This window comes from Strix uralensis, chromosome 3 (genome assembly GCF_047716275.1).
Source record: "Strix uralensis isolate ZFMK-TIS-50842 chromosome 3, bStrUra1, whole genome shotgun sequence".
In the NCBI taxonomy this organism is placed as follows: Eukaryota; Metazoa; Chordata; class Aves; order Strigiformes; family Strigidae; genus Strix; species Strix uralensis.
In genome coordinates this window covers 72,682,524-72,707,843 of record NC_133974.1, presented here as the reverse complement: position 1 = coordinate 72,707,843, position 25,320 = coordinate 72,682,524, and the positions used below count along the sequence as shown (strand labels likewise).

At 42.7% G+C, this 25,320-nt stretch overlaps 1 protein-coding gene across 3 annotated transcripts; it reads left to right on the top strand.

Moving 5' to 3' along the window:
- Positions 1–410: 410 nt before the first annotated feature.
- Positions 411–22,500, top strand: LOC141940956 (uncharacterized). 3 transcript variants are annotated; one of them, XM_074862855.1, is made up of 4 exons: positions 411–987; positions 12,667–16,496; positions 17,242–19,188; positions 19,825–22,500. In XM_074862855.1, the coding sequence occupies exons 1-4, from the start codon at positions 681–683 to the stop codon at positions 19,831–19,833; spliced, it is 6,093 nt and encodes a 2,030-aa protein (XP_074718956.1). In that variant the 5' UTR covers positions 411–680; the 3' UTR covers positions 19,834–22,500. The 3 variants fall into 3 exon arrangements, with proteins under 3 accessions (XP_074718956.1, XP_074718955.1, XP_074718957.1); XM_074862854.1 differs by having other exon boundaries at positions 17,221–19,188; XM_074862856.1 differs by lacking the exon at positions 411–987 and adding an exon at positions 5,425–5,537 and having other exon boundaries at positions 17,221–19,188.
- The last annotated feature ends 2,820 nt before the right edge of the window (positions 22,501–25,320 follow it).

Sequence of the window (25,320 nt, the reverse complement as noted above, 5' to 3'; positions counted from 1 at the left end):
TGTGATATGGCAAGCCAATGCAAATTCTGCAGATTTTTTTTTTTTTACACATATTAGCACACCTAGAAAAATATTTCAACTGTCGTACTGCAGAGTCCCAAAGAACTGCCAAGCTTTTTCCCCCCATAACAGTTAGCTCTGCCTAATAATTGAGGTGCAAAAATTCTAGATTTAGTCCCAGTTTCACTGAATTTCCTCATGGGATTTATATCTATATTTATATTCTGCTTTCTGTCCTGAATAGTTCAGTTACTTTGTAGTTGTATTGTTTAGGATGAGAAGATAAGCACATCAGCAAAGGAGCAGTACCAAAGGCTGCAATGTAGACAGGATTCATGCAGATATCAAAGCAATTGTGCCACACGTTTTGAAGAATGAAAAATATCTTCCCATCAGCTAGGTTCACGTCATCCTGGAGTTTTCCTTCATGCTAGAAATCAATTCCTACACAAGGTTGTAGGCCATTGTCTGTAAGACTTGCTTCTTCCACATATTTCATGCAGGAGAACAGTAAAATAAATAGTCCCAGATTATGTCTTGGGTTTTGTTGGTCTTTTTCCCCACAAAAGTACTTTGATTTATTAAAGTTAGTAATTTTGAAAGGGAGGAATACTAAAAAACCCACAGAAGCGCTTATTTCCCCAAATGCTTGCAGATAGATATATATATGCAAATTGAGAATGAAAGAACAATATTCTGTGTGGGGAAAAAAACCTGGCCTACTACTGATGTTACTTTTATTTTTTTCATTCTCTCTTTCTCCTTCCCTACCATCCTTCAACCAATGCTTGACCATACAGGTCTTAGAGGCAAGTTTACCAGTACCTGATGTTACTGAAGACAATTTGGAGCATGATGCCCCACCACAGGAGCCGCAGCAGCCAGGAGCTGTTACAGCACCTCAGGAGCTGGATGGGCAGCAGCCAGAGGTGGCTTCACCCCTCCAAGAACCACCCGGAGAGCAAGCAGAGGCTGCTGGAACAACGAGTGAGTAAAAACCTGTATTCACAGGACAGATCATAGAGGCCTGGATGCTAAATGGAGTGAGAAGTTTAAATGGGGCTCAGCTAGCCATCTCCTAGCAAGCAGGCAGTTACTCAGGTGATCTCTTGGTTGCTCAAGTGCTTCTGCTGGGGCACTGTTTTGTTGGGATGTTTTCTCTATAGCAGAGTTCAGATAACAAATGGGTTGTGGATTGAAGGTGTCAGTGTCGGTGGCGGGGGTTGCTGCCCATTTCCCCCTTGGGGACGGTTCTCTGCTCTCAGTGCACCCTGCGGTGCCTCTGCTTGCCTGCTGCCAATCTCTCGACCATTCACCTGGAGGAACAGCTCAGTTGCCACTTCTTATGTTAGGAGTTTCTGCTGCATAGTCCTGTCTCTTCCTTCACAGGGCAGAAATCCTTTTATGTTCATTAATTAGTGACGTTAATAATAATAAACTATTTTGAATTCACAGGAAGGGACAGGCTGCCGATCCGTTGGCTCTACCTTGATTAAAGTTCTCTTTCCTACTGCTTTTAATCAGATTGCGTTTTGACCACAAAGCCTTTCTCATTCCTGTCTGCTCTGCCCTAGGAATCTCTGTCTTGCCTTGCTGCACAGTCAGAGACGTGCTGCTCTTTCTCCGGTGCAAACTGGCAGCCCACCTCTCCTGCCCCCATCAGCCTCTTGTTGCTGTTCCCTTCCCTCCGATTCTGTTTGCAGCCGCAGGGTGAGAGATCCGCTTCAGCCACGCCGCTGCACGCTGACCTTTTTGGCAGGGGTGCTAAGAGGGAGGGATAGTTAACCAGTGCTGGTGTGAGAGAGCAGGAGAGGGATGGGGAAAGGCTAGGATGGAGCACATGCTTCAGTGTCAGCCTGTAGAGCAGCTTAAGGCATTTGTGTAGCCCTTGGTGTACTTTGGGGTTTGAATTCTAGTAAAGGCAATTCTTTGCCACACCTTCAGATGAACTGCCATAACACGATTATCCCAGTGGAAGGCTGCCGTATTTTGTGCTGAACTTTTGCGCTTTTTAAAAAAATCATATTGGTAGAGGCTTTTGGCACTGTAGAAATGGGATGCAACGTGTTTTATCTTTCACTCATGATAAACACGGCTTCTCTTAAAAATTTTACTCTTAAGTGGATAGGGATGGAGAAAGGATACTCATTAAACAGAGTCATGAAGGAAGAGAAAATAGTGATGATCTGAAGTAGTGTCAGAAGATTTCATGTCGGTATTCAGCTTCTGGGTCAAGTAACAGAGAAGGCCTTTGAAAGGGCATGAATTTCAAGTTAATAGTCAAAGGTTATCAATCTTGCTGAATAATTCTGGGTTGTAGCTTCAGTTGTACAGAAACTGCGTTTCTAGGATGTGTAACGAAGAAGAGGTGAGAAGCTTCCTTTGAATGCAGATACTTACATGTGACCAAATGCATGACGTGTTGTGGACGCAGATAGCGTTAGGAATTTGTGTGTGAGTAGATCGCCTGAAAAGTCTTCGCTTTCTTTGATAATCAACTCCTGTGGTTTTTTGCTGCTGCTGTTTTAATCAGGATTTATTTTACCGTTGTCAGTGGAACCAAGCCTACAAGGTAGCATAATTTATGTGAAAGGGAAAACAGTTCTACAGGTTTGCTCTCAAAGTAAAAAAGCCCTTTATGGAGGCAATGCAGCGTGTATTTGCTGGTAACAATAGCTGAAAATTACATCATCTGTAGAGACAAAGAAAACCTGTCCGGTCAAGCATTGAAAAGATAGTTCTTCAAGTAAAGACTATATTCAGATATTCATAACTGTTTATATCCACCCCTCTGGACCTTACAGAGTCTGGTCCACCTGTCTTTAGGCAGATGAATAAAGGTGGGGAAGAGGTATCTCTTAAATGCTCCATGCAGAGAGATCTCTCCAGATAGAGAAACATACCATTTTAGCTCTACACTTCTTCACGTTCCCCACTCATCCTTTATTTCATCTTGTTTGCAAAGTCTGTGAAGTGAGAAATAAAGCATTGTGACACTGAGCACGGAGGCAACACAGGTAATTGCCTCCAGTAAAAGAAAGTTTATGATTGAAGGGTTTTTGGGAGTTGGTTGGTTTCTTCTTGTCGTCGTTATTTGAATCTCGCATTCAGAAGACAATTTGAGAGATGATCCAGGCTCATCAAAATTGCCACTCTCAGATTAAATGAACTGGGAGGTCTGGTAAATTAAGTGGGAAGTTGGTGCTGGCAATCAGAGCCACAGACAAAGGCTGTGAATGGCTGGTCCCAGTATCCGTGTATCATCAGAACTTTGGAGATATCCCACGTAATCCGTAGAAAAGTTGTTCCTGTAACAGGAGGTCACCTCTATCAGATGCTGATCCTTTACATTTTATTTAATCGTATTGCATCCCTTTCTACTAGCAGTAAGAGCTCCTGGAGCGTTCCATTACTACAAGTATCCGGGTAATACCTTTCTGAAACTGCTCGACAGCAGCGTTTGAGACAATTGAGACTGTAATTAGGTTGTAGAGAATTCCAATTCAAAAAAACTCAAACAAATGACACCAACAAAAAAACCCCAACCCCTAAGTGACAATAGCAAAGAAGCAAACGTTTCAGTGTGGAGAAACAGCAATGTTTCACGTGTTTGTTGTTCGTGAGGGGTGAACTCCTTGGGGCGTTTAACTCGCACCTCTGGAGGTTTGGTCTGGATGTTTTGTGGCAAACCGCACCGAGAAAGCGTCCCAGAAGCGGGAGCTGAGGCGGTCTGTCGTTTCGAAAGGGGCTGTTTCTTCCTGCCGAGCCGCCCTCTCCTCCCTTCGGGGGAAACCACACGAATACTCCAGGTGAAAATTTCAAGCGGGCTCCTTCGGGGCAGCGCGGCTCTGGCTGCGCGCGGTGCCGGTGCCGCGGCGGGGCGGGAAGAGACCAGACGCGCGTCAGCAGCCGGCGCGGGGCGGGGCCGGGCCGGGCCGAGGGGCGGGGCGGGGCCGGGCCGAGGGGCGGGGCCGGGGCGAGGCGCGCGGCGGCGGCGGGGAAGCCCCTTGCATTGTTGCTCTTGTCTCCCCGTTGCCGGGGTTTCCGCGTGTGGCAACCGGGGGCCCAGTGCCTCAGCGCGGGGCGACTCGCTGGGGTGTGGGTGCCGGAGCGCGCCTCCGCCTCTCCGAAGTGCTGTTTGACCGACTCGGGATTTCCTGGCGGTGCGGGAGCGTTGAAAAGGACCGACCGGCTTCGACATTTCTGTCACCGCGAGAACCGTTTCCAAGGCAAGCTTGCGGAGATTTTAAAATTTCCTGTCACCTCAGTCAGACGTTTGATGCGGTCCTTGCAGCACAAGGCTGTGCTAAATCTGGAGACGCTAACCAGGGGGTTTTCTGCCGTCCCAGAATCTGACAGTGTCTGCAGCTGAGGAACGGAAAGGAAAGGCAGTGACCGCAGCGATGATGCTGTTTTACGTTAATCGGGCAATAATGCAGTAAAATACCTTAAGAGCTAAACTTGCTGAAGTTGAAGGAAATGCAGAAGTTAGCGTCAGTGATATGTTGTAAAAATGTTTGCACGAGAGAAATGAAGCTCTTGCTCTAGAGCTGTTTTCATTTCAATGAAGCAAAATCCAGAGGAGATTAACGCCGTGGCGGGGGGGGGGTGTCTGCTTGCACATGTGGCGGCAGGGTCCCAGCCTGTGATACCAAAACCTCGACGCTGTGGCCACTGAACTCCGTACATCTCATTTAAGAAAGTAGCGCGTGAGCCACTGAAGTGTGAGAGCTGGCACCATAAACTGATTGGGCTTTGTGAAAAGGTAGTAGTATTTGGAGGAGCAAAGAGTTCAAAGGAAAAGACATCTTGCACTGCTGGTTTTGCACAAACTTCTATCGTTCCGTGGGAAACAAAATGGCATTATGAAATTTAAATAAACCAACCCCACTTTTGTTCCTAATGATAACTAATTGACACCAGAGTTTCTCTCGGCTTGCTGTTGTATGCTGTTGTATTTCCTCACTCATGTATTTTTTGCTAGAGCCAGTGAATGAATTCAACAAATAGTGGAGGTTTATTAATGCAAAATACTTTAGCCTCACAACACCTATTGACCACAAAGCCTGTAGAAGCCCTGGTCTGTTTGGAGCTGACCCTGGGGAGGACTCTACGTGATTTGAATCAGTTAGTAGGGGACGAGACATCCTACCGCTGTTTACAATAGGGTTTTCATTAAACTCGATGTTTAATGAGCTTATCACATGCTGAGCCTTTTTCCTCAAGGGTTCTCTGTTTTTTTTATTTCCTTTTATTGTTAGTAATTAAAGGTTAAACTGTTTTGCAAAAGCAATCTCTGTATAGGGTTGCACAGTCTGATCGTTTGAGGCTTTCCTTATTTAATAATTCTTGTGGAAACTTGGATTTTCACCGCAACACAACTGCTTCTACAGGACACTTTGCAAGAACTACATCTAGCTTGTAGTACAAATCACCGTTTCTTTGAAGGGACGGAGTACCTCTCCTTATTGGTAGGCGGGAGTGTTTTAAGCTATCATGTGTCTAGTTCATGCAGATGGAGCTACATCTCCTTTGTGGTGAGTTTGTCTGTGGTGTCTGTGTTACTCCTTATGCAGTCATTTTGCTAAAGAAAGTTTTTAATCTGTTTTTCATTGTGCATCGTTAGGAGCTCTCAAAAATGCCCCAACATTTACTGACATGTATTGCTTATCCCATCCTTGTTCCTAGCTGAGCAGATTTATTTTTTTTCCCTCAAATACTTGAGTGCTAGTGTTGCATCTATCTTATGCTTAGTGAATACATTTTATTTTAAAAAGCCGAACCAAGCCACTGAACGTGAGACATGGACAGCATGGGTAACCATGAAATTTCATAAATATTTGTAGCATGCTGGTTTGGTTCCCAAGCGGGTGGTTTGAGAGCAGTTTATTATTGTGAGTTCATTTAATGAGGAATCTTTAACTACAGTAACTGTATATCCAAGCAAAGACTAATGACCCTTCTGGTTTAAAAACAAACAAACCAATTTTAGTAGAATTTTACTGCGTTTTGATTTTTAGTGCTGTTTCTTGAAACATTGAAATGAAAGAAGAAATACCTTCAAATCTTGAATGAGTGAAATATATAACTTCCCTTGCTGGAATTTGAGAAGTTGGTCTCTAGGTTGGAGCAGACAACTATAGCTAAAGCAAAATCTTCTAAAAATAGAGGTTTGTGAGGAATGTTATAGCATCACAGCGGAAATGATTGTGCTTTCTTTTAAGTTACTTTCATATGAGGTTATGTACAATGTCCTTTTCTGGGGCTGTTGCCTTTGGTTTCTTAAGAAGTTGTAAGCCATGAAAAATTACAGTTATTTTGCAACTTTTTCCTTTTTCCCATTTTTAAAACTGGACACAAAAGTATGTGAGATTTTAAAACTTAACTCTTCAGTTGCCACCCAAGTACCAGAGAACTGAAGACTGAACTTAATGGTATTTGTTTCTAAAGCTTTGAAAGAAAAGCATGGTTAGAAAGTTCATGAATTGAGTGTATGCACTGTGAAATTTAGTATGCAAAAATCTCTGTAAGTCCTCCCTTATTATTTAACTATTCTGAAAGTACTCCCTCCCCACAATTAACGTAAGTCAGTCCTTAGAAACAGTTGAGTGAACAGAGTGGGGAAAGAAGTAGTATGTGCTTTCTATCAAATAATTATTTTTACATTGAAGTGGAAATAAGTATCATGAATAGTAGGGAAAGGAAGGAAGAATTTCTGAAATATATGGTCAAGAAGCAGCAGTGTCAGAGACTTTAAACCTTGTAGTTTAAAAAAAAAAAAAAATGGTTAGAAGGGTAACACCTGGACATATTTTTGTGTTGTTTTGTTACTGCAATGTAGGTAGTGTGTTTGTCTGATTTATTAAACCCAACCTCCTGAAACTTGCAGTTAAAAGAATATGGATTGGTGGTAAAATGTTCAATTCTTACACTCTGCAATGAAAACCTAGAAGCACAGCTTGTGCTTTTTTTTAAAAAAAAAATTGTTAAATTATTCAATTTCACTAATAATTCCAAATAGCTACTTTAGTCTAAATAAATCTGTTCTGGGCAGGTTTTTCATAGATATTGTGATTTCAAACTGTGTTTTGTTTTATAATTACTGCTTCTCCATCCTTATCAGTTTTTACCCTTTCTTGACTTTGTCTTTAAATGTTTCTAATAATAATTAGAGGAATTGTACAGCTAAGGGAAAATTGCATTTAACAAATAAAGCTTGGTATGTCATGGACACCAGGTTCAAATTTTTTTTTTTTAATTGCCTTCTCCTCTTTCAGTGTCATGTGAGTTTTAGAGCAGTAGGTGTATTTTTACAAGTCATATTCATAGCAAATCTAGATACAATGCAGGCAAATGATTGTAAAATACCCCTTTGGCCTTATGGCTTCAGCATTCATTTACGCTTATGCAAACCTACCGAAAGCATGATTTGGCCCTAAATACTTAAACATTGAGTAAATGAAAACAGCATAAAGTCCTGTGGAGCCTTTCGGTGGCCAGTGGAGTTTGTGAGGCGGGTGCTGGGTGTGTGTGACATCCATCTGAGAGATTGAGAATGTAGGGAATTCATGGAAAAAATCCAGCGCCGTGCTGCAAATCCTTAGGGGGAAAAGTCAACCAGCTCCAGATGTTGACATGGTTGACTGCAAGCACATGAAGTGCTGTGCCTTTAACTCTTGCAGTCAGAGTGCTTTTTTATAAAACTGGCAACTACCAGGGGAGAAACACATTTTCACTTCTAGAGACAGATGAGATGGTGGGAGCAATTAAGTTGCACTGCCAACGGTGTCTATCAGCCTACTAAAAGAGAAGTGTTATTTATTAATTTTATTTTTAATGGGATGAGACAGGAATTCAATCATTCTGAAATTATGAATTTTCCAACATCTGATCAGTATACTTCTGATAAAACAGAAATAAATTCTCACCATGGACTAAGTACTAATAAATTGTGAAATCAAGCACTTTTGATTCCCAAATCTCATACGTTTCTTTCAGAATAAAACAAAACACTTGCAGTTATTAAAACACAAGCGGCACCTTGATTCAATTAAAAATGTTTGAAAGCTTAACTGGTACATAAGCAGTTAAATAGAATTTCAGCATTAGTTCTTAGCCACAGTGGATTTAAATAGCAAAGTGAATCAATTTTATGATATCACCTTTGATATTTATTGCTGCCTCTGGATATATTTTTATTGCGCTGTTCTCCTTGACTAGCACATAACTGGTGAAGTGCAGCCCTGCTCAGGACAGACCTAAAGAAATTGTATTCATAGCAGTGTTTTACTAGATTTTTTTTTAATTTATTTTTTTCTGGTATTTTGAAGAGGCTCTCCTTGTGTTTCTTAAAGATGCTTTCAAATTCAGTGAATTCATTCAGAAAGTGCTAGTTGTCTTGCCAGAATACCTGTGGTAGTGACATGCTACAGTACTGTGAACAACAATACCATGTGTAAATAACTTCCAAACCTTTCCAAGTGGAGTTACTCACAGTTTTCTTTGCATTCAGAAGTGCACTAACATTGGGTACCAAGAATGTAATTAATAAAAATGTCATTAAAGAATCTGACTGCTAAATATAAAGTTCAGTGTGTAGCGCTGACTTCTCAGGTCTTCTGTTTCTTTTGTGCCCCACTGGATATAGAAATGCTCTTTGGGGTGTATCTTGTGAAGGTACAACTTGGATATATATTGCACTGCAGGCTTGTCACACAACAGTGGCAGCCTCCTGGTGGCATGCAGGCAAATTTTCTGAATGGCATCTCTCTCCTCAAATGCTGAGGAAGGGCATCAGAAATTCAGTTTAAAAGACTCTTTCGGGGATTTAAACGTGAAAGAAGTAGACAAAGTAGAGACCGGGAGCAACAGCAGCAGGTCACTTAACAGCTGATATCCAAGCTCTATGTTACTTTGGGGATGAAATACCTTCTGGACAGGTTAAATGCTTTTTGTTGTGGAATTAAAGGGGTAGTGCTTGGATCAACTCTAGAAGTATACCCACTGTGTGCTATGATGGAGTGATGGAAGTGTGACGTGTGTAGCATAGTTGCAACTTCTCAGATGGGTATTAAAAGTACGTGTTCAGTCAGTCAATATTTTTTTGTTAGTTTTCCCTTTGGCAATTTATTCAATGAAGTATTGCAAGGTAGCATGTTTGCTGGACTCGCAAGGAAGACCTGATTACTGATTTAACAGTTTTAAAAGCTTATCGCAGTGCCTCTAAAATGTGTTCTCTATTTTTATGATTGCATTTGCTATCTTAATATATACTCATACCTGCAGATTTTGTAATGGTTATTCAGCTCTTTTCACCTGCAAAGCATTTTACAGAGACATAGTCTTTATCTTAGGGTGTCATGAACACATCATTTTATGAATAGAATAAGCAAAAATCCTTTGAATGCTTATCATAAATATGATGAGTTGCCTTTATACGCCAGTCTTACATTCTTATCTCCCACTTTGGAAATAGAATACCTCATTAATTCATTCATTCATATCCTTTATCCTTCCTCTCTTACAGTAATCCTGTTTACCTGTAAAACCTTGGAACTCCTCTTGAACACTAAAGTTGTGTTCTAGGAATAAATAAAAAAGGGAATGCATCCTCAACTGCAACTATAAACTTTCTATAATTTTTTTGAAATTTCAGGATATTCAAAATGCATTCCCAGGGAGTGTTTGCAAGAGAAAGGGGGAACCCTTAGAAAGCTGTGTCTCTAGCTGCCTGCCAGTGCCTGCAATGACTCAAGAGTGCTTTTTGACCTCCTCTCCACTCCTGCTGCCTTCCTGCTTCTGGTCTTTCCCACTTAGGCCCAGCATTCCCCACTAGCTGTCAGCCCCAGTTTTTGTTCTACCTTTATCTAAGTCATGTCAGATGGAGACAGAGATTTCCATATGTCTAAGGGTAAATACATTGGCATTAAAGCAGGACTGAGGAAAAACTGAAGGGAGACTCTGTAGACCTTGTTTCCACCAGAGGTGTTAAGAGGTCTGGCTCTTGAACAAATTTTTATTTAGCATTAAATGATCAGTGTTTTAATTTCGTAGCTGGTTCAACCAGAAAAATCGCTTTTAGTGTAGACAAACTGAGCAATATATTAAAGTACCTGTTACTAAATAATTATAAAATATGTGATATGTACCCTAGTGTTTGAAAAAATGCCTCTAACTTTGTGAATTCCCATTAAGCCATGATAAGCTTTCTGTTAAATTACATAGTTTGATGGAAATGACAAGGACCTAGGAATAAATAAGTTTCTGGACCTAGGAATAAATGAATATAGATACAAAAGTGGTTCCTTGGCTTTATCCTTGTATAGTGTCAGCATACAACTACATAATATTTGATTCATAAGAGTAAAAAAATATTGATAAAATAAGCACATCATTTTTTCTTTGGTAACCATCTTAAAATGAAAAGTGAGTTCAAATGTGTTACTGCTGCTTCTAGCTGTGCTTACAATCTTATTTCCCTTCCCCACCCTGCCACAGCCTGAGGTGTTCTCACGGCAAGTTGGTTTTGTTTGTGGAGTGGTCGGGTGTTTGCAAGAGGTGTATTACCAATGGAGTAATAATCCTGGCTTCTTCAGAAAAAAGTCTGTTCTTACTCCGCTCCCTCACAAATTACTCAGTTTGAACATCTCTGTTTTAAAATGTTCAGGGAGTTAGGGTGTTACCAGAGGTCAGACTTTTAAGTGATCTAGAAGTTAACAATTAAAGTAAATCATTTTAAGCCGTTAGATAAATGGAAAAACAAAAAGCTTTGCTTCTGTTGACTGAGAAACAACCACCAGTAGGCTGCTGATAGTGAATATAAATGTAATTTGCCCTCTACATAGCTATTAGAAACCAGTATACTTGTAGATTTAGTTTTGCTTATTATTTAGTTATGTTTCAGCCTTACCTAGACCGCATTGTCTATGCGCTTATGAAGATGCAGTTCTGCCCAAAGGGGGGACATAGACAAGCAGATTCGAGGAAACTGGAAGGGACTCCTGGAGGTTAGGTGGTCCAGGCCCTGCACAGAGCAGGGCCAACTGCAGAGTTAGATCCGACTTAAAGATCGATCAAATGAAAACTAAATCACTTTTTGGGGAGTTCAGTGACACACGTGCTTTTGAAAGCTGTCTCCTGCGTGCCTTTGGGCACTGAAGTAGCACATGTGCAACTTAAAAGAAAGGGGCCATGCCTTCTCCCAGGATGTTGCCGTTTAATTATTTTTATATTCATCTTAGCAACATTTTTATATTCATCTTCCAACAAGTTTGGTCAGAGAGAAGAGTACACTCCCTCGTGGCCTTGCACTTTTGCCTGATGCACAAAATCAAGGGTCAAGAACATTAAACTGAAATCCTGGCGGTATCCAGGATTCCAAGCCCAAGCCCAAGAATTTTTTGGTGTCTTGAACGTGCCATAGATTTTATTTTCACATGTTGTCCTGTTTGTCATCCTGCATGTTCATCACATGCTTATTACTATTATTAAAACTGTCATTATAGGCAACAGCAGTTTTACCTGCTCTTGTTTTGTGTTTAAATGGCAGAACTTAAAGGCTTGGTGTCCTTGTTCTTTTCTACCTTATTCCTCCAAAGTTCCTTATTTGGGGCATGGGGAGCTTGCAGTTTCAGGCTCTAAACTTGATATGTGCTGGCTTTTTAACTGCTGCATTTCAGGGGGTTTAATTTATCTGCCAGTCTGTGAATTTAGGCAGCTCACAGCCAGAGGGAGCAATAATACTTAAATTGTCCCAGCAAGACTGAGAGGGTGGTTGTCAGTGACCTGAAGGAAAAACGCAATCGGTGCTCAAGAAAGAAATAATGCAAACACAGACTTGTGAGCAGTGGACGCTAGGATTTTACCTGCCTGTATAGTAACAACCTCATTAATTTTAAGCAATGTGAAATTGCTGTAGATGACGCTTCTGTCTGGCCATAGGGGTGATGCAGTGTGATGTATGGGAGAATTCCAAGATTCATGGTGTTTAAAACAAGTGTGTTGTAATGTTAACTGTTTTGGAGGTTACAGATTTTCAGAAAAACAGGAAATTTCCCATGAGCATTTTCACATCTTACTATTCTTTTGAAACAGAGCTGTAAAATGAGCTTTTCTTTTCTTGTCATCATTTTAGGTCAGCACAATTTTTTTGGTTTCTTTTTTTTTCTCTCGGAGGTCTTTCTCTGCACGGAAAGTATACGGAGCTTTGCTTCAGGAATCATTACATAATTTCTGTATATTCTTTGAGTAATGATAGGATCGCAATAATTTTTTTTTCTCACATAAGTTTGCCTTGAAGTAAAAAAACAGCAAACAACAAAAAACCACAAACCCAAAGCCCCCACAAAAAGACCTGCAACAGAAGGAAGGAGAATGAGAGGCTATAAGCTGGAGAGGTGCATTTGCAAATAAACTTCGGAAAGACCCACACAATGAGATGAGGAAGAAAAGGAATTCTAGTAATCTTAGAACAAAAACTAGTCGTGACAAAAAAGCAATAGTAGCGCACAGAAGAGGCACGCAGATAATAAAACAAGCATGTTTAGGAAGGTTTGATAAAAATGAAGAAAAATACATTTAAAAAATTATATATATTTCTATAATGGTATAATATAACATTAAATTGAGAAGGAAACTAACCGGGTTTTGTTGTTGTTGTTTAAACAGTTGGACAAACAGAACATTCCAGCGTAACTTTGAAAGAAGACACCGAAACTATGGAGACAAGTCCATCTGACTCAAGCACCAAGGACGGTGTAGTAGCTGCTGAGAAAGAGGATGCTCATACAGTCGAGCAGTTGCCATCTTTGGAAGAAGATGCAGAAGACCATGCATCTGAGCCACAGTCTTATGATCTGGGATTTAAAAAGCTTTTTAAATTTTTTGGGTTCAGATTCACAGTGAAGAAGGAAAAGACAGGAAAATCGGAACCAGTTCAACTGCTTACTGTAAAAAAGGAAACAGAAGTCCCTGAAGGAGCTGGTGATCAAAAAGAAGTCAGCTCAGAAGAAATAGCGATGCCTGAGGATGCCCTCTCTGCAGAAGACAACACCAAGGACATACTGAAAAATGAAAAAACAGAAGATGAATCTCCTAAAACACCAGAAGCAAAGGAGATTTGTTCTCAGTCAGCTGCCTTAGCCACTGATACTGCATCACCATTAAGAAAATTTTTTACTCAGGGATGGACTGGATTTAGAAAAAAGAAGAGTTTTAGGAAGCCTAAAGAAGATGAACTACAGTCTCCTACTGAAGAAGATGGGCAAGAAAAAGAGGGGGCAACGTTAATAACTGAAACCAGTGAAAAGGAGGAGAAATCTGAGTTTGAGGAGCAAGATGAGGAGAGGAACGTGACAGAAGTAACTATTGAAGAGCATGAGAAGGAGCAAACTGAAGATGAAAAACAGCAGTCAAAAAGGATTGTGGCAGACATAGGAGTGGAAGCAAGCGGGAAGGAAGAGCTAATCAAGCACGATGAGCAGGAACAAAAAGAGGCTGTAACAGCAGCAGAAGCTAAAGAAAGTGCGAAGGAGAAAAAGGCTGAAGATGATCAAGAAAGGAAACTGGTGGAAGTCTCAGATGATCTTGGTAAAAAGGAAGAAGAAACTGAAGAAGGAGAAGAAGAAAGTGAGCAGACAGAGAAACCACTAAACACAAGCTCAGGGGTACCTGTTGTTTCTGACATTGTGAATGGAGAACTGAAAACATCCTCAGAAGTCCTACCTGTGGGAGAAAAACTGGAGTCCACAGAGAAGTGTGAAATAGATGACAGAACTGAAATATCCTCTGAAGAGAGACCTGAAGCAGGATCCTTGGCAATTGAAATTTCTAGTGAACAGCTTAAAAAATCTGAAGGAAGAGAAGGAAATAAACGTGCTCCACTAGAGAAAGAAACATTTGATGAAGAAACAGAGGAAGCAGAATTGAAAATATCACCCACAGTAGAAGACATCACACGAGGAGAAGCTCTGGATACAACCACAGAGAAGAAAGAAAGCAAAGAACATGAGACAAAACTGACTCTGGGTGCTCCTGGATTGAAGTCCTTTTCTACTTCTGAATGTTCCGTTGACACAGAGGATGATCAACAGTCTATCAAACCCACTGATGAAGGATTACAGGGAAAAACTCGCATAGTTATGACTGATACTATCAAACCGGATGAAATGACCACAGAAATAACGCCTGAAGAGGCAGCTGGAAAGAGGCCTCCAGAAGGTATCACAAACGAAGCTGAACTGCTGTCTTCTCAAGAAAAAAATAAACTGCAAGGCAGCCCTTTAAAGAAACTCTTTACGGGTACTGGATTAAAAAAACTGTCTGGAAAGAAGCGTAAAGGCAAAAGAGAAGAATCTAAGTTAGGGGAACAGGGTGAACCAATTCAGCACTTACCAGATTCCCCAGATAGCCCAGAGGAACAAAAAGGGGAGAGTTCTGCTTCTTCTCCTGAGGAGATGAATGAAATTCCTTCTTTGGAGAAACCTGTAGACGGAATGCAGGTCACTGAAAATGAAGATGCTGCAGTTTCAGATGTGGAGCGAAAAAGAGAAAGTGTTACACCCTGGGCATCATTTAAAAAGATGGTGACTCCCAAGAAGCGTGTCAGAAGACCTTCTGAAAGTGATAAAGAAGAAGAAATTGATAAGACAAAGAGTGTTGCAGTGTCTGCAACTGAAAATACTATTGATGAAAATCAGGGAGAATTAAAAGAAAATGGGATGGACCAGAAACCAGAGAAAACCACAGAAGAGCCCAAAAAAAAGGTTGACACCTCTGTGTCCTGGGAAGCTTTTATATGTGTAGGTTCTTCAAAGAAAAGAGCCAGGAAATCATCATCATCATCTGATGAAGAAACTGAACATAAGCTTGGTCAAGAAAGCCAAAAAATAGAAGAGTCTGGACAGAACAAAGAAATGGCAACAGATGCAGTTCTTACTAGTTCTCAGGAGAGCGACCAAGGACAAGGGAATTCTTCCCCAGAACAAGCTGGAAGCCCATCCGAAGGGGAAGGTATTTCAACATGGGAATCATTTAAAAGGTTAGTCACTCCAAGAAGGAGATCCAAAACCAGAATGGAAGAGAGAACTGAAGACTCTGTTGTGGGATCTAGCCTTGAGCATTCAACATCGGATGGTGAGCCTGGAAAAGATGAATCATGGGTTCCATTTAGAAAACTGATGCCTGGGCGTAGGAAGAAAAAGTCAGATGGAAAGCCAGCACCAAGTCATCTTAAACAAGCAAGAGAAGACATGGCAGAAACAACTGAAGAAGATTCGGATATTCCAGCTGTTGTTCCTTTATCTGAATATGAAGCAGCAGAGCAGGAGAAAATTGAAGCCCAACAAACAAAAGATGCTGAAGCGATGAGAGAACAAACCTCAGAGAAGGAGAGAGCAGAACAATTAGAGGAGACCCTAAGAGTTGAGCAAGCACATGAGGGACTGGTACATGCAGTTACTGTTACCGTTGTGGAAGGGGAAAGGGCGGTTACCAGTATTGAAGAAAGGTCACCATCTTGGATATCTGCTGCTCTGACAGAGTGCATTGAGCAGGCAAAAGAAGAGGAAGAGAAAGAAACTGAGAAAACATTTGAATCAGATGTTACTGTGGAAGAAGCAGTGGTAGCTCCTAAGACAGTGCCAGAGATGAGAAAGGCTGTAAGTTATGACACCACAGCAAGTGAGCTAGAGCTGACCTCAGAAGCAGTGACAGCTCCAGAGGAGACGGCAGAAGCTTCCTGCACTGAAGAAACAATGGAAGTGTCCCTTGCTGAGGAGACAACTGAGATGGTTTCTGCTGTTTCACAGTTGTTAGAAACCCCAGATACTACAGAGGAAGTGACGCCTGTACAAGAAGTAGAGGCCACTGAACAAAATTTGAAAGAATTAGACAAACAGACACAAAAAGTTCTTGATGAAGTTGTTGAAAGAGTAAAGTTAGCAGGTGTAGCACAGCTGGTTAGTGAAAGACCCGAGTCAGCAGCTATAATTGCAACAGTACAAGGCATTGAGTCAGAAGTGAAAGCTGATGCTAAAGATGGGAACACTGTAGGCCAGGAAACTGTTTTGCCTGGACAGTCCTTGGAAAAAGGAGAACACAAGGAGGATGGCCTCCAGCCCCAGGGAAGTGCAGGGAGCGTTCAGGGCCAAAACGGAGTTGAAGAGGGTGTTCTACCCGAAGGTTCAGAGAGAAATGAAGTACCTGCTGCAGTGAAAGAAAGCACAGAAGGATGTGAAAATGTAGATGTATTGAGAGATGAAAGCCAGTGGCAGGCATGTGAAACAGCAGCTGTAGAAGACCATGAAGAAATACCTGAAGTGGAGGGGACAGTAGAGGAATCTTCATCACATGACAGAGAGTTTCCCAGCGTCAAAGCAGTCACTCCCAAGGAAGAGATATTAGTAAAGGAGGAGCCTTCAGAACCAGAGAGACTGCCCATAACAGAATTGACAGTAGAGGAGACGAGCGATGAACGTATTCCGGAAGTACAGACTGCGGTGAGTCTTACACATAACACAAAGGTTGATTTGTCAAATTAAAAACCAGCACGTGTTAGATATTATACCTAATTCAAAACCAGGTTGTGGCCATACTACTGTCAAGGACCTTCCTTGTGCAGCCTGTGGCAACTGAAGTTAATTTCTGGTGAGACACACACACAGATGTCCAGAAGCAGCAGCCACTGAGGCTGGTGTGCAGAGTGAGGTGGATGCAGTTCCTGCAGAAATGGAGTAGGAGATGGTGTGCATTGCTGAAGCAATTGCCATTAGGGCTCCTGCACAGCACAGTGTGACTTGACGGATTATATGAACACCTGAGACGCATATGTGAGCCGTATGGCACCATACATAGTGGATGGTAGCTTCGGTTGTAGGCAGAGATACAATTGTAGCTGAAGTACCTCTGCAAAGGGCAGAAATGAAATGACACCACTATCGCCAGTTTTAAATGTGCGGAAATTATTGTGGCTGATGTTCTTCCCTACCTCCCCACCACCTTCCTGGCTTAGTCTTTGTTTCAAGTGCTGTCAGCTGTCCCTTGCTTTAGGCTGCCCTTTGTTTAATGAGCTGTGTGTCCTGAGAAACTGAACACAAGCTAGAATCATGGTGACCCACTAGTCTCTGACTCTTTCCATAACTCTCCTCCTTTTGGTCATTTTTTTCTGGTGCTTTTTCACCGAGAACATTCCTGGTCACTCCCTGCTCGTACCCTTTTTCACAGGTCTGTTGCAATTCTCCTCAGGTGCAGGACAAGACAGAGGATGATACCTCTTCCTTGGGGCTTACAGCTGAAGAGCCTCTGCAGCTTGAAGGAGGGGGCAAAACCCTCACTGCGAGACCAGAGCGTACAGAAGCAGTTGTCACTGTGGTCCTCATTAAACCTGAAAGACAAGATGAAATTCATGACTTAGACTCAAAAGAGCAAGGTTGTACTGAAGGAAGTCCTAGCAGGGCATCTGCCCAGAGAGAAGAAGAGGAAGATGATGCTGTGCTTCTTGGAGTAAAAAGCACAGAAGTCACTGTTGTTGAGGTTCCACTGCAGAATGAGGTAAAAACCTCTGCCCTTCCTTTGGAAACAAATGTCTCAGGACCAGCTGCAGATGCTGAGCAGAGTGTGAGGGATGGGGCTGGCAGGGACATTCCAGCAAAAGATTCTGTGCCACAGTGCCTAGAGCCACAATGCAGAGAAAAAACAACTGAAACCCCCTCCCAGAGTGGTGAAACCACAGATGACAAAATGGAAGATGCTATGCTCAAAACTGAAACACACTTGGAGAATGACACCACTGTCACTGAGGCTCCCATGCAGATTGAAGCAGACGGCATATCTAATTTAGCATCAACATGCCCAGATAGCACGGAAAATGTAAGTGCTGTCCTCATTGACATAGGTCCTAAGAAATGTGAAAGGCCAAGCAGCTTAGCTGAAGAAGACACTGTGGAAAAAGAACAAGAACTTGTAGAAACCTCCAACTGTCAAGACTTTCAGAAAGAAGATAACAAAAATGAGCAATCACTGGAAAGACCCAAAGAAGTATTTGAATCTGGAAAACAGGAAGGTGATGAATGTTCAGCTGCGGTCCAGCAAGAGGTTTTAACCGTGCAAGAAGGTGGCGGCTCTGACTCGGCCTTCCTACACGCTGAAAGCTTGGAAGCTCTGAGAGTGCCTGTGCTTGTAGCAGCTGCAGCAGTTGAAGAGCATGTCATCACAGAAGCAGTAATGCCCACAGACATGACAGCCAAAACTGTACAGCCCTTGGCAACCACACCAGAGCAAATGGCTTCTGAAGGGGTCCCAGTTACTACTGTTGACTATTCAGGCTGTGAGACTGCAGAGCTTGGTAGTGCAGAAGCACCTGAACCTCGAGTGACTCCTGCTTCCATGAATGGAATATCAGAGGAGCAAGAGCGGCCCCAGAGTACAGAGCAACCCAAACAAAATGGTTTTCCTCTAAGTGACAGCCTGTCTCTCACCCACATGGAATTTGAGAAGGATGTTGTTCAGTCTGTGACTATAGAGTCCCAGAGTACGAAAATTGTATTAAATGCCATCCAGACGGCTGTTCACAAACTTGCAGAAACAGAAGAGTCAGCTGCCTTTGAGTCAGAGCAGCACATTAAGTCCATAGGGAAAAGCCCATCAGATACAGATATCCATGAACTTCTGGAAAGTACGCAGGTGGATCATCAACTTCCAGTAAAAGAGGAAGATACATGGAGAGAAGAACAAGAGCTCCAGCAATCAGGAATAGTGAAAACTGCTACCTTAACAGAGTCTGCAGAAATTCAGGCAACTGTATTAAAAACAAAAGATACGCTGTTAACTTCTGAGATGCTGAAAGACAGACAAAGTCAGAATTCTTTACCAATTGTGACTAGCCCTGAAGATGTTTCAATGGAAAGTGTGAGACTTCAGAAATCAACACTAGAACTAAGTACTTCAGAAGACTCAACCAAAGACCCCCTAGATATACATCCACCAAAATTAAGGGAAAAAGAGGTTGGGCAGACTGTGGAAATCCCAGACCAACATACAGGTCAGCCAACATACAGAGAAAGTGAGGAAGAACAACGTCACCCGCCAGTGGAAGATGGGAAAACAGAGACATGGGAGGATGATAGCTGCCAAGAAGGAACGTCCTGTGATAGTCCACAAAGTCCGAACTCAGTGGCTCCCGAGGCCTTGAATGTAAGTAGCATTTTTAGCCAACAATTACTTTTTTTTCAAAAATACTTTTGGAGGTTTCTAAAACTGTTGTGTCTCTAATTTTGTTTTGTAATTCTGGTGAAAGGCAGCTGCTCCCCAGTTTAATCAACAGGCCACAGATATATGGGTTGGTTTTTTCCTTGTCATTTTACTGCTCCTCTCGCTAACTGCCCAACACGTTGTTTCTTCTCTGTACAGCCACCCTCACTTTAATGGCCTTTGACTTGGCCTGGAGTTTCGGGGGATATTTCTGGGAGGTAGAAAAAGTGGCTTCCGGTTTTCCTAGATACGCACTCATATGGCACGTGTTTAATGTGTGGGATTTAATCTGCAAACACTCTTCCTCTCTAACAAAGCTCTTTTTAAAATCCTAAAGGATGTGAGCGTTGCCTTCCGTGGTAAACCTGGAGTGCCTTATGTACCAAATCTCTTTGCACTTCGGTGAAATCTGAATCGGAAATGATAGGCACAGTTTCTCCCTAGGATATTTAACTGCACTTGCTTCACTAAGTCATGAGACCTTTACCTCTGTCTTTGAGACCTGCTTGGGAAAATAAGATATTCTTGAGAGAATAAGTTGTCACTAATAAAGCTTTTTTACTGTCGTCTGTCTTTCAGATGTGCTAAGCATCCATGTGGCATTTGGAGGGATGCCAGTCCTAGAGAACAACTGACAATCCTGCGACAGAACCAGGAGCTTTATTCACTACCCTTTATTCTTGGATGTTAACATGTGCTCTTCTGAAGACCACATCTTTTTTTGTTATTTCTATTAAAAACCCAATGCCTTCAATGTTGGCTATATCCACACATTTGTTCCATTCGAAGGTCATTTGCCTCTGCCCCAAATACACCACTTAGACTGGAGATGCACAACCGAATGGATGGACAGACCACTACAATTTGTACCACAGTTATTGTCGTCCCCTCACTCAATGTGTGTCCTGTCTGTCCCATCTCCTTGAATCCCTTCACTCATCCCTGAATCCCCCTCCCTTCTCTCTGCAGTCTTTCTTCCCCCCCCACGCCCCCCCCCTCTTCCGTAGCTGTCTCGATTTGACCTACGAGTGGCTGTAGATGCTGCTTGACTTGTGTGTGAGGGGGAAGAGAAGGGCTGACTGATGGGAACACGAGAGACTTCTGGCTGAGCTGCAGATGTGGCTTTATCAAACAGCAGGAACTGGATCACGCACAAATTCTTGAGCAAGACGCTCAAGATTGCTGCCTTTCAGTCCCATTCAGGTATCTCTCTCTGTCCTTCAGTTGTATTTGTGCAGGCCTGATTTAGTCAGAAATTACTTCTACAGTGTAGCTTGAAAGGAGATTGAGAATACCCTTCTTCTGTTGTTCCAGACTTCAGGTCTCAGGACTGGACTGTAACGTGTTGAATATTTATATGTATGTCTTAAAAACCCAGTTCTGATTTTAATGTAGAGCTATGATACTTCTGTACTATTTAGGCGTACCCGTAAATGAATTTTGTAGAGTAGCCTGGAGAGGAAATTGATACCATTGGAGCAGAAATTGATAACATGTAGCTTCCTATTTATTGTTCCAGGTTTTTCCCCTTGTAAAATCTCTCAAAAACTTGGCTGTCTTGCTTTGAATATTTATATGTGTATCCTAAACCCAGTTCTGATTTTAATGTAGAACTATGGTATTTCTAAAGACAAAAGGAGAGCCCTGACCTGTGTCAGATCTACCACTCACTTCTACTTGCAGTCCTCCCTGGTTTCTCAGAACCCTCCAGACTTACCATTTCCCTGTCGTCTCGCTCATGTAGCAACCCCAGTGGTACCACAACCCGCAAATTGCATCCTTCTCATTGCAGAGTCTGCTCATTTCTGGTCACTGCCCCAACCAACCCCAAGCCTTTTGCCACACCTACACCATCTAACATCCTTCCCACATACAAGCTTCCTCCTTTCCCAAGCCCTACCTGAACCTCTTTCCCACCACAGCATTTCCTGAAATCCTCCCCGCTCCTTATCAATTCCCTGTCTTCAGCGAGAGGGGCATAGGGAGGGGGGTAAGGGCTTGGTGATTGATTCTGTCGTGGATTGCAAAAAGTTGATGAGACCTTTGGGGTGCTGAGATCTTAAAAGCCTTCCTGTAAGGTGGATTGGACTGACAACAGCTGTAGACCAGAATGAGGGTGGTTTCAAGATGAGAAGAAGCCCCAAGACCCAGAGTCCAGGGCCGTCTGTCCCCAACAGGAGTTGGCCCTCTCTTTTGTTGTTTACATTAAAATCAAACATGGGGTACAAGTCAGTACTTTCAGCTCTTGTTTCTGAAGTGAAGGTTACAGATCGCACTTTGTGAAACTGATGCCCATCGAGTTGAACAATAGCTCACTATCCTACCTGTATAGTAATTTATTTTAAAGTCAACTTTTAGTGTACAAATGCTCTTGTTACGGCAGGTGCTTGCTTCTCCTTGAGGCTGCACGTACAGCAAGCAATGTGACTGATTGCACTGGTGTGATTGCACCATCTGGTGCTGCCCTGCGTGGAAGCACCAAAAGATTTTTTCCTTACCTCAGAGCAAATTATATAAATATTTAAAGCCAAACAATGTGGTTTCAAACAATCCAGTCTATCTCTGTCCATCATTAGCGGCAGCTTTCCCCCTTAGCTTTGGGCAATTCCAACAACCTTGCTTGGTTTCCACAGGTTTAAGTTGTCTTGCAAGTTCATCGTGCTCTTAATAACACCTCACAAGTGCAAACTTGGCTGAATTTGTACAAATTGTATACCTATGTACGTTAAGCCATATTGCAATAGCTGCAGCAGGTAAAACAAAATAACAATAGCATGACCTGTGTAATCCTGATTCTTATGTTTGTAGCCCCAAAGCTGTTAATAATATGTAAAGTTAATTCTTGTCTGAACCTCATTTAAATAAAGCTAGCTTTACCACAGTGTAAATTGTCTGTTGGTAGTAATTAGACAGGCTTTAACTTGCCTGTTTTCTCCATTAATCCAGGGCCTAGGGAAGCAATGCAACAAACTTTTAACTATAAAACAAATACAAAGGCTGCTGCTTATAAGTGACAGCTAAAAAATCACTGCACCCAAAACCAGGCTAATGGTGCAAGGAGCATGCCTCCACACAAAGATAGTACTTTCTTCCAGCATATTGCTTTGGCCTCTGAAGTTAATTTGAGACTGTGACTTCTGGCTTGTGCTTAAAAGCTTGAAGCTTTCTCTAATCCAATGTACTGGGTTATCAAATTTGATTTTGTTTTTAAGGTAGATTTTCATTGATTAAATAAAATACAACTACAAATTTGTTCTTATGTGTGTATGTGGTGCTTTTTTCAGCTTGCTTAGTGAAAATTATTTTCCGATGGTTGCTTCATCTTCCGAGAGTCAATTCATTTGTTGTTGACTTTGACGTTCAGCTTTTGATGTGAATTAAGGGAACTAATTACAGAATTAAACTGCGATTTGGTTGTAGGTTTCTATAAAATATGCATACTTCAGAAGAAGTAACTAGGATAAGGTACTTCAGAAGACCGTGAAGAAAAAAAGCCTCTGTTAAATTCAAGATAGATAACAATATGCAGTGAGCCAGAATGAAAAATGAGTAAATTGGACGCCTTGCAGGTGTAACTGAAACGACAAAGCAGCAACAGGAACGTACAGAAAAAAACTTTGGCGTAGAGTAGTAGAATAAGGACTGTAGGCCCACGACTGGTATCTTCTAGTCTCCCCCGCTTCTGCTGAGCTGGGGTATACTCCTGACGGCACTGAAAATCCAGAGGTGCTGGGGATTTATGTTCACAGGCCTTGGACTTCAGACATTAGATTTTTCTAGCCGTCTACGTGCCATGGGTAAGGATGTTTAGCGGCATTTGTATCTCAAAAGGCTTGCGTAGATTCATGCCTGAACTCATTTTGTCAAGCTACATGTTTACTTTCTTATCTCAGCTAAGATGCTAAATCCCGTATCAGCAAATACTTACCTGCACTGGTCACAGCAGATGTAGGGATGTTGAAACGCGACAGGGTGCCTGTCCCTCTTCTTGCTTTCATACTGCGTCAGGGGACTCCTGCTGCAGGTGACTGATCTCAGTGTTCAACTCCGGCATTTGGAAGTAGAGATCAAGCCAGCATCTCCCACCAGACTTTGTGCTCAAGGCACACAACCTCTGCCAGTCCTTTTGCAAGGTTTATGCATTTATGCTGTCCTGTTACTGGTTAACGTGAAGCCCCTAAACAGGCATCAAAGCAGAGCTCGGAGACCAAACCTCTTGGCATGCCAGGGAGGTTTGTGTGCTGTCTTCTCTTTTGTAAGGCTGTTTTATTGGCAATAGCTCAAGTATCCTGCCTCTTAGCTCAAGCTGTGGAAGCAGATCTGGCTTTCCCATTTAGATCCGGAGCACATGAGAGGCAGCTGTGCTCCTTGAGGAACCCGCACAGCTCGGATACAGCAAGTGCCTGGGGATGGGCAGGCAGCTTGCCAGAAGCACAGAGGATTCCTGAGATGGTCCCGTCTGGATGCTGAATGCTGGATATTTGTCATTCACACCGCCACGCGGGAGGGGAGCAGGCCTGAGGAGGTTGATGGCCCTGCAAGAAAGGATGTGGTTTGGCACGAGGAGCAATGTGGATCAGGCGGCCGGTGGGATTGGCAGCACAGGGTTTGGAGTCCTGGTTTCTGGGGAGATGGAAAAGAGGGTGACTCTTAGCTCTGTGAACATTTGAAGACGCCGCCAACAAGATGGAAGCTTAGCCACCACAATACTAATATCCAATTTAGGGCTGATGTCACTTCTAGCTGGACACTAAATTTAATCTTTACAAAAGTAAGAATGAAAGATAAGGGTGTAGTAAAGGCCTGTGTCTGTCTGGCTCCAACATTCTCTCGAAAAAATATATCAACTCTTCAAAATAGGAAGAACAGTTTTAAGAAGTCTCCTATTCCTCCTTGAAAATTACACCCATTTCCAGAGCTTGAAAAACCGACAGAGCTCAGTCCTTAGTGCAAGGACTGATGATCCGATGGAACGAGGGCAGCAGAAGTCCAATGTGCCATGGGAGCTGCTTCCTGGGGACGGTCTCTGTGTAAAGTCCTGTGGCAGCTTGACCCTGTCCTCATCATCTGGCCTGCAGATATGTCTCCGTCCCTCCTACAAAGGCACCGGACCAGAAAGAATAACTAGCAAGACGCCTTTTCCTCGGAGCAGCTAGACAAGAGGGAATTGTAAAAAAATTGCAAGGCATTTCCAAGCCAGCTGCTGTCCTGGAAGGCAGATGTCCTGAGAAGCCTTTGGGAAACAGCCTTACAGAAATCCCTGCCTTCTCCCTGGTGTAACTGTCCCCTTGGCATGGTCTTCTCTGGCCCCTTGTCCTTGCAGTGCTACGACATCCTCTCCCTTGCTTGAGCTATCTGTCTCTCTCCTTAGGAAGCAGGTTCCTTGTGAACTTTTAAACTCATTTCTAGGAGATTTTTCAGCAGACAGTCCCAGGGTCAGCGTGACATAGTCAGTGATGCCTCTCATTTCCCATAGAAATGACTGTATGAAGCAGAAAACCTGACATACAACCACCTGTACTAACACTTCTCCCTTTCTCCCTTTCGCCACCCTACCTGCGGTAGCCATGAGGCTCACAAACAAAAGGACAGAGAGGGGTGATGCTCAGCCAGTATTCTGAGAGTAGCTACTTGGGTAGTGCATGCCCAGGGCTTCAGGGTGCCCAGACCCAAGGCAATCCAGGGTCCTGGGCTGCCTCCGCTCTGTAGAGCATTGGGAGCGAGTGTGAGTTTGCACGCTTGTGCATTTGGCCCTGGCCATCAGCACTAGGATCACCCCTTGTGTGTGCCAAGACCCTCTTGCAAGGCATCAAGGGAGGAGGCGGACTGTGGGATTTGATTTTCCCTTGCTTTTGTACTTGAAGGGGTGGCCAAAAAAAGTAAAGTTTTCAGGGCTGGCTCAGTAAAGAAAAAGAGGCTGGAGGATTACTTACAGCTCTGAGGGAAGGCTGTGCTTGGGGAAGATAGGGCAAGGGGGAGATGTCAGCCAAACTGTTTGAGATACTGACTGGAAGGGTAGCCTTCCCACAGTCCCTGGTGACAATGTGGGTGTTTAGTCAGAGAAAACTTTTCTTA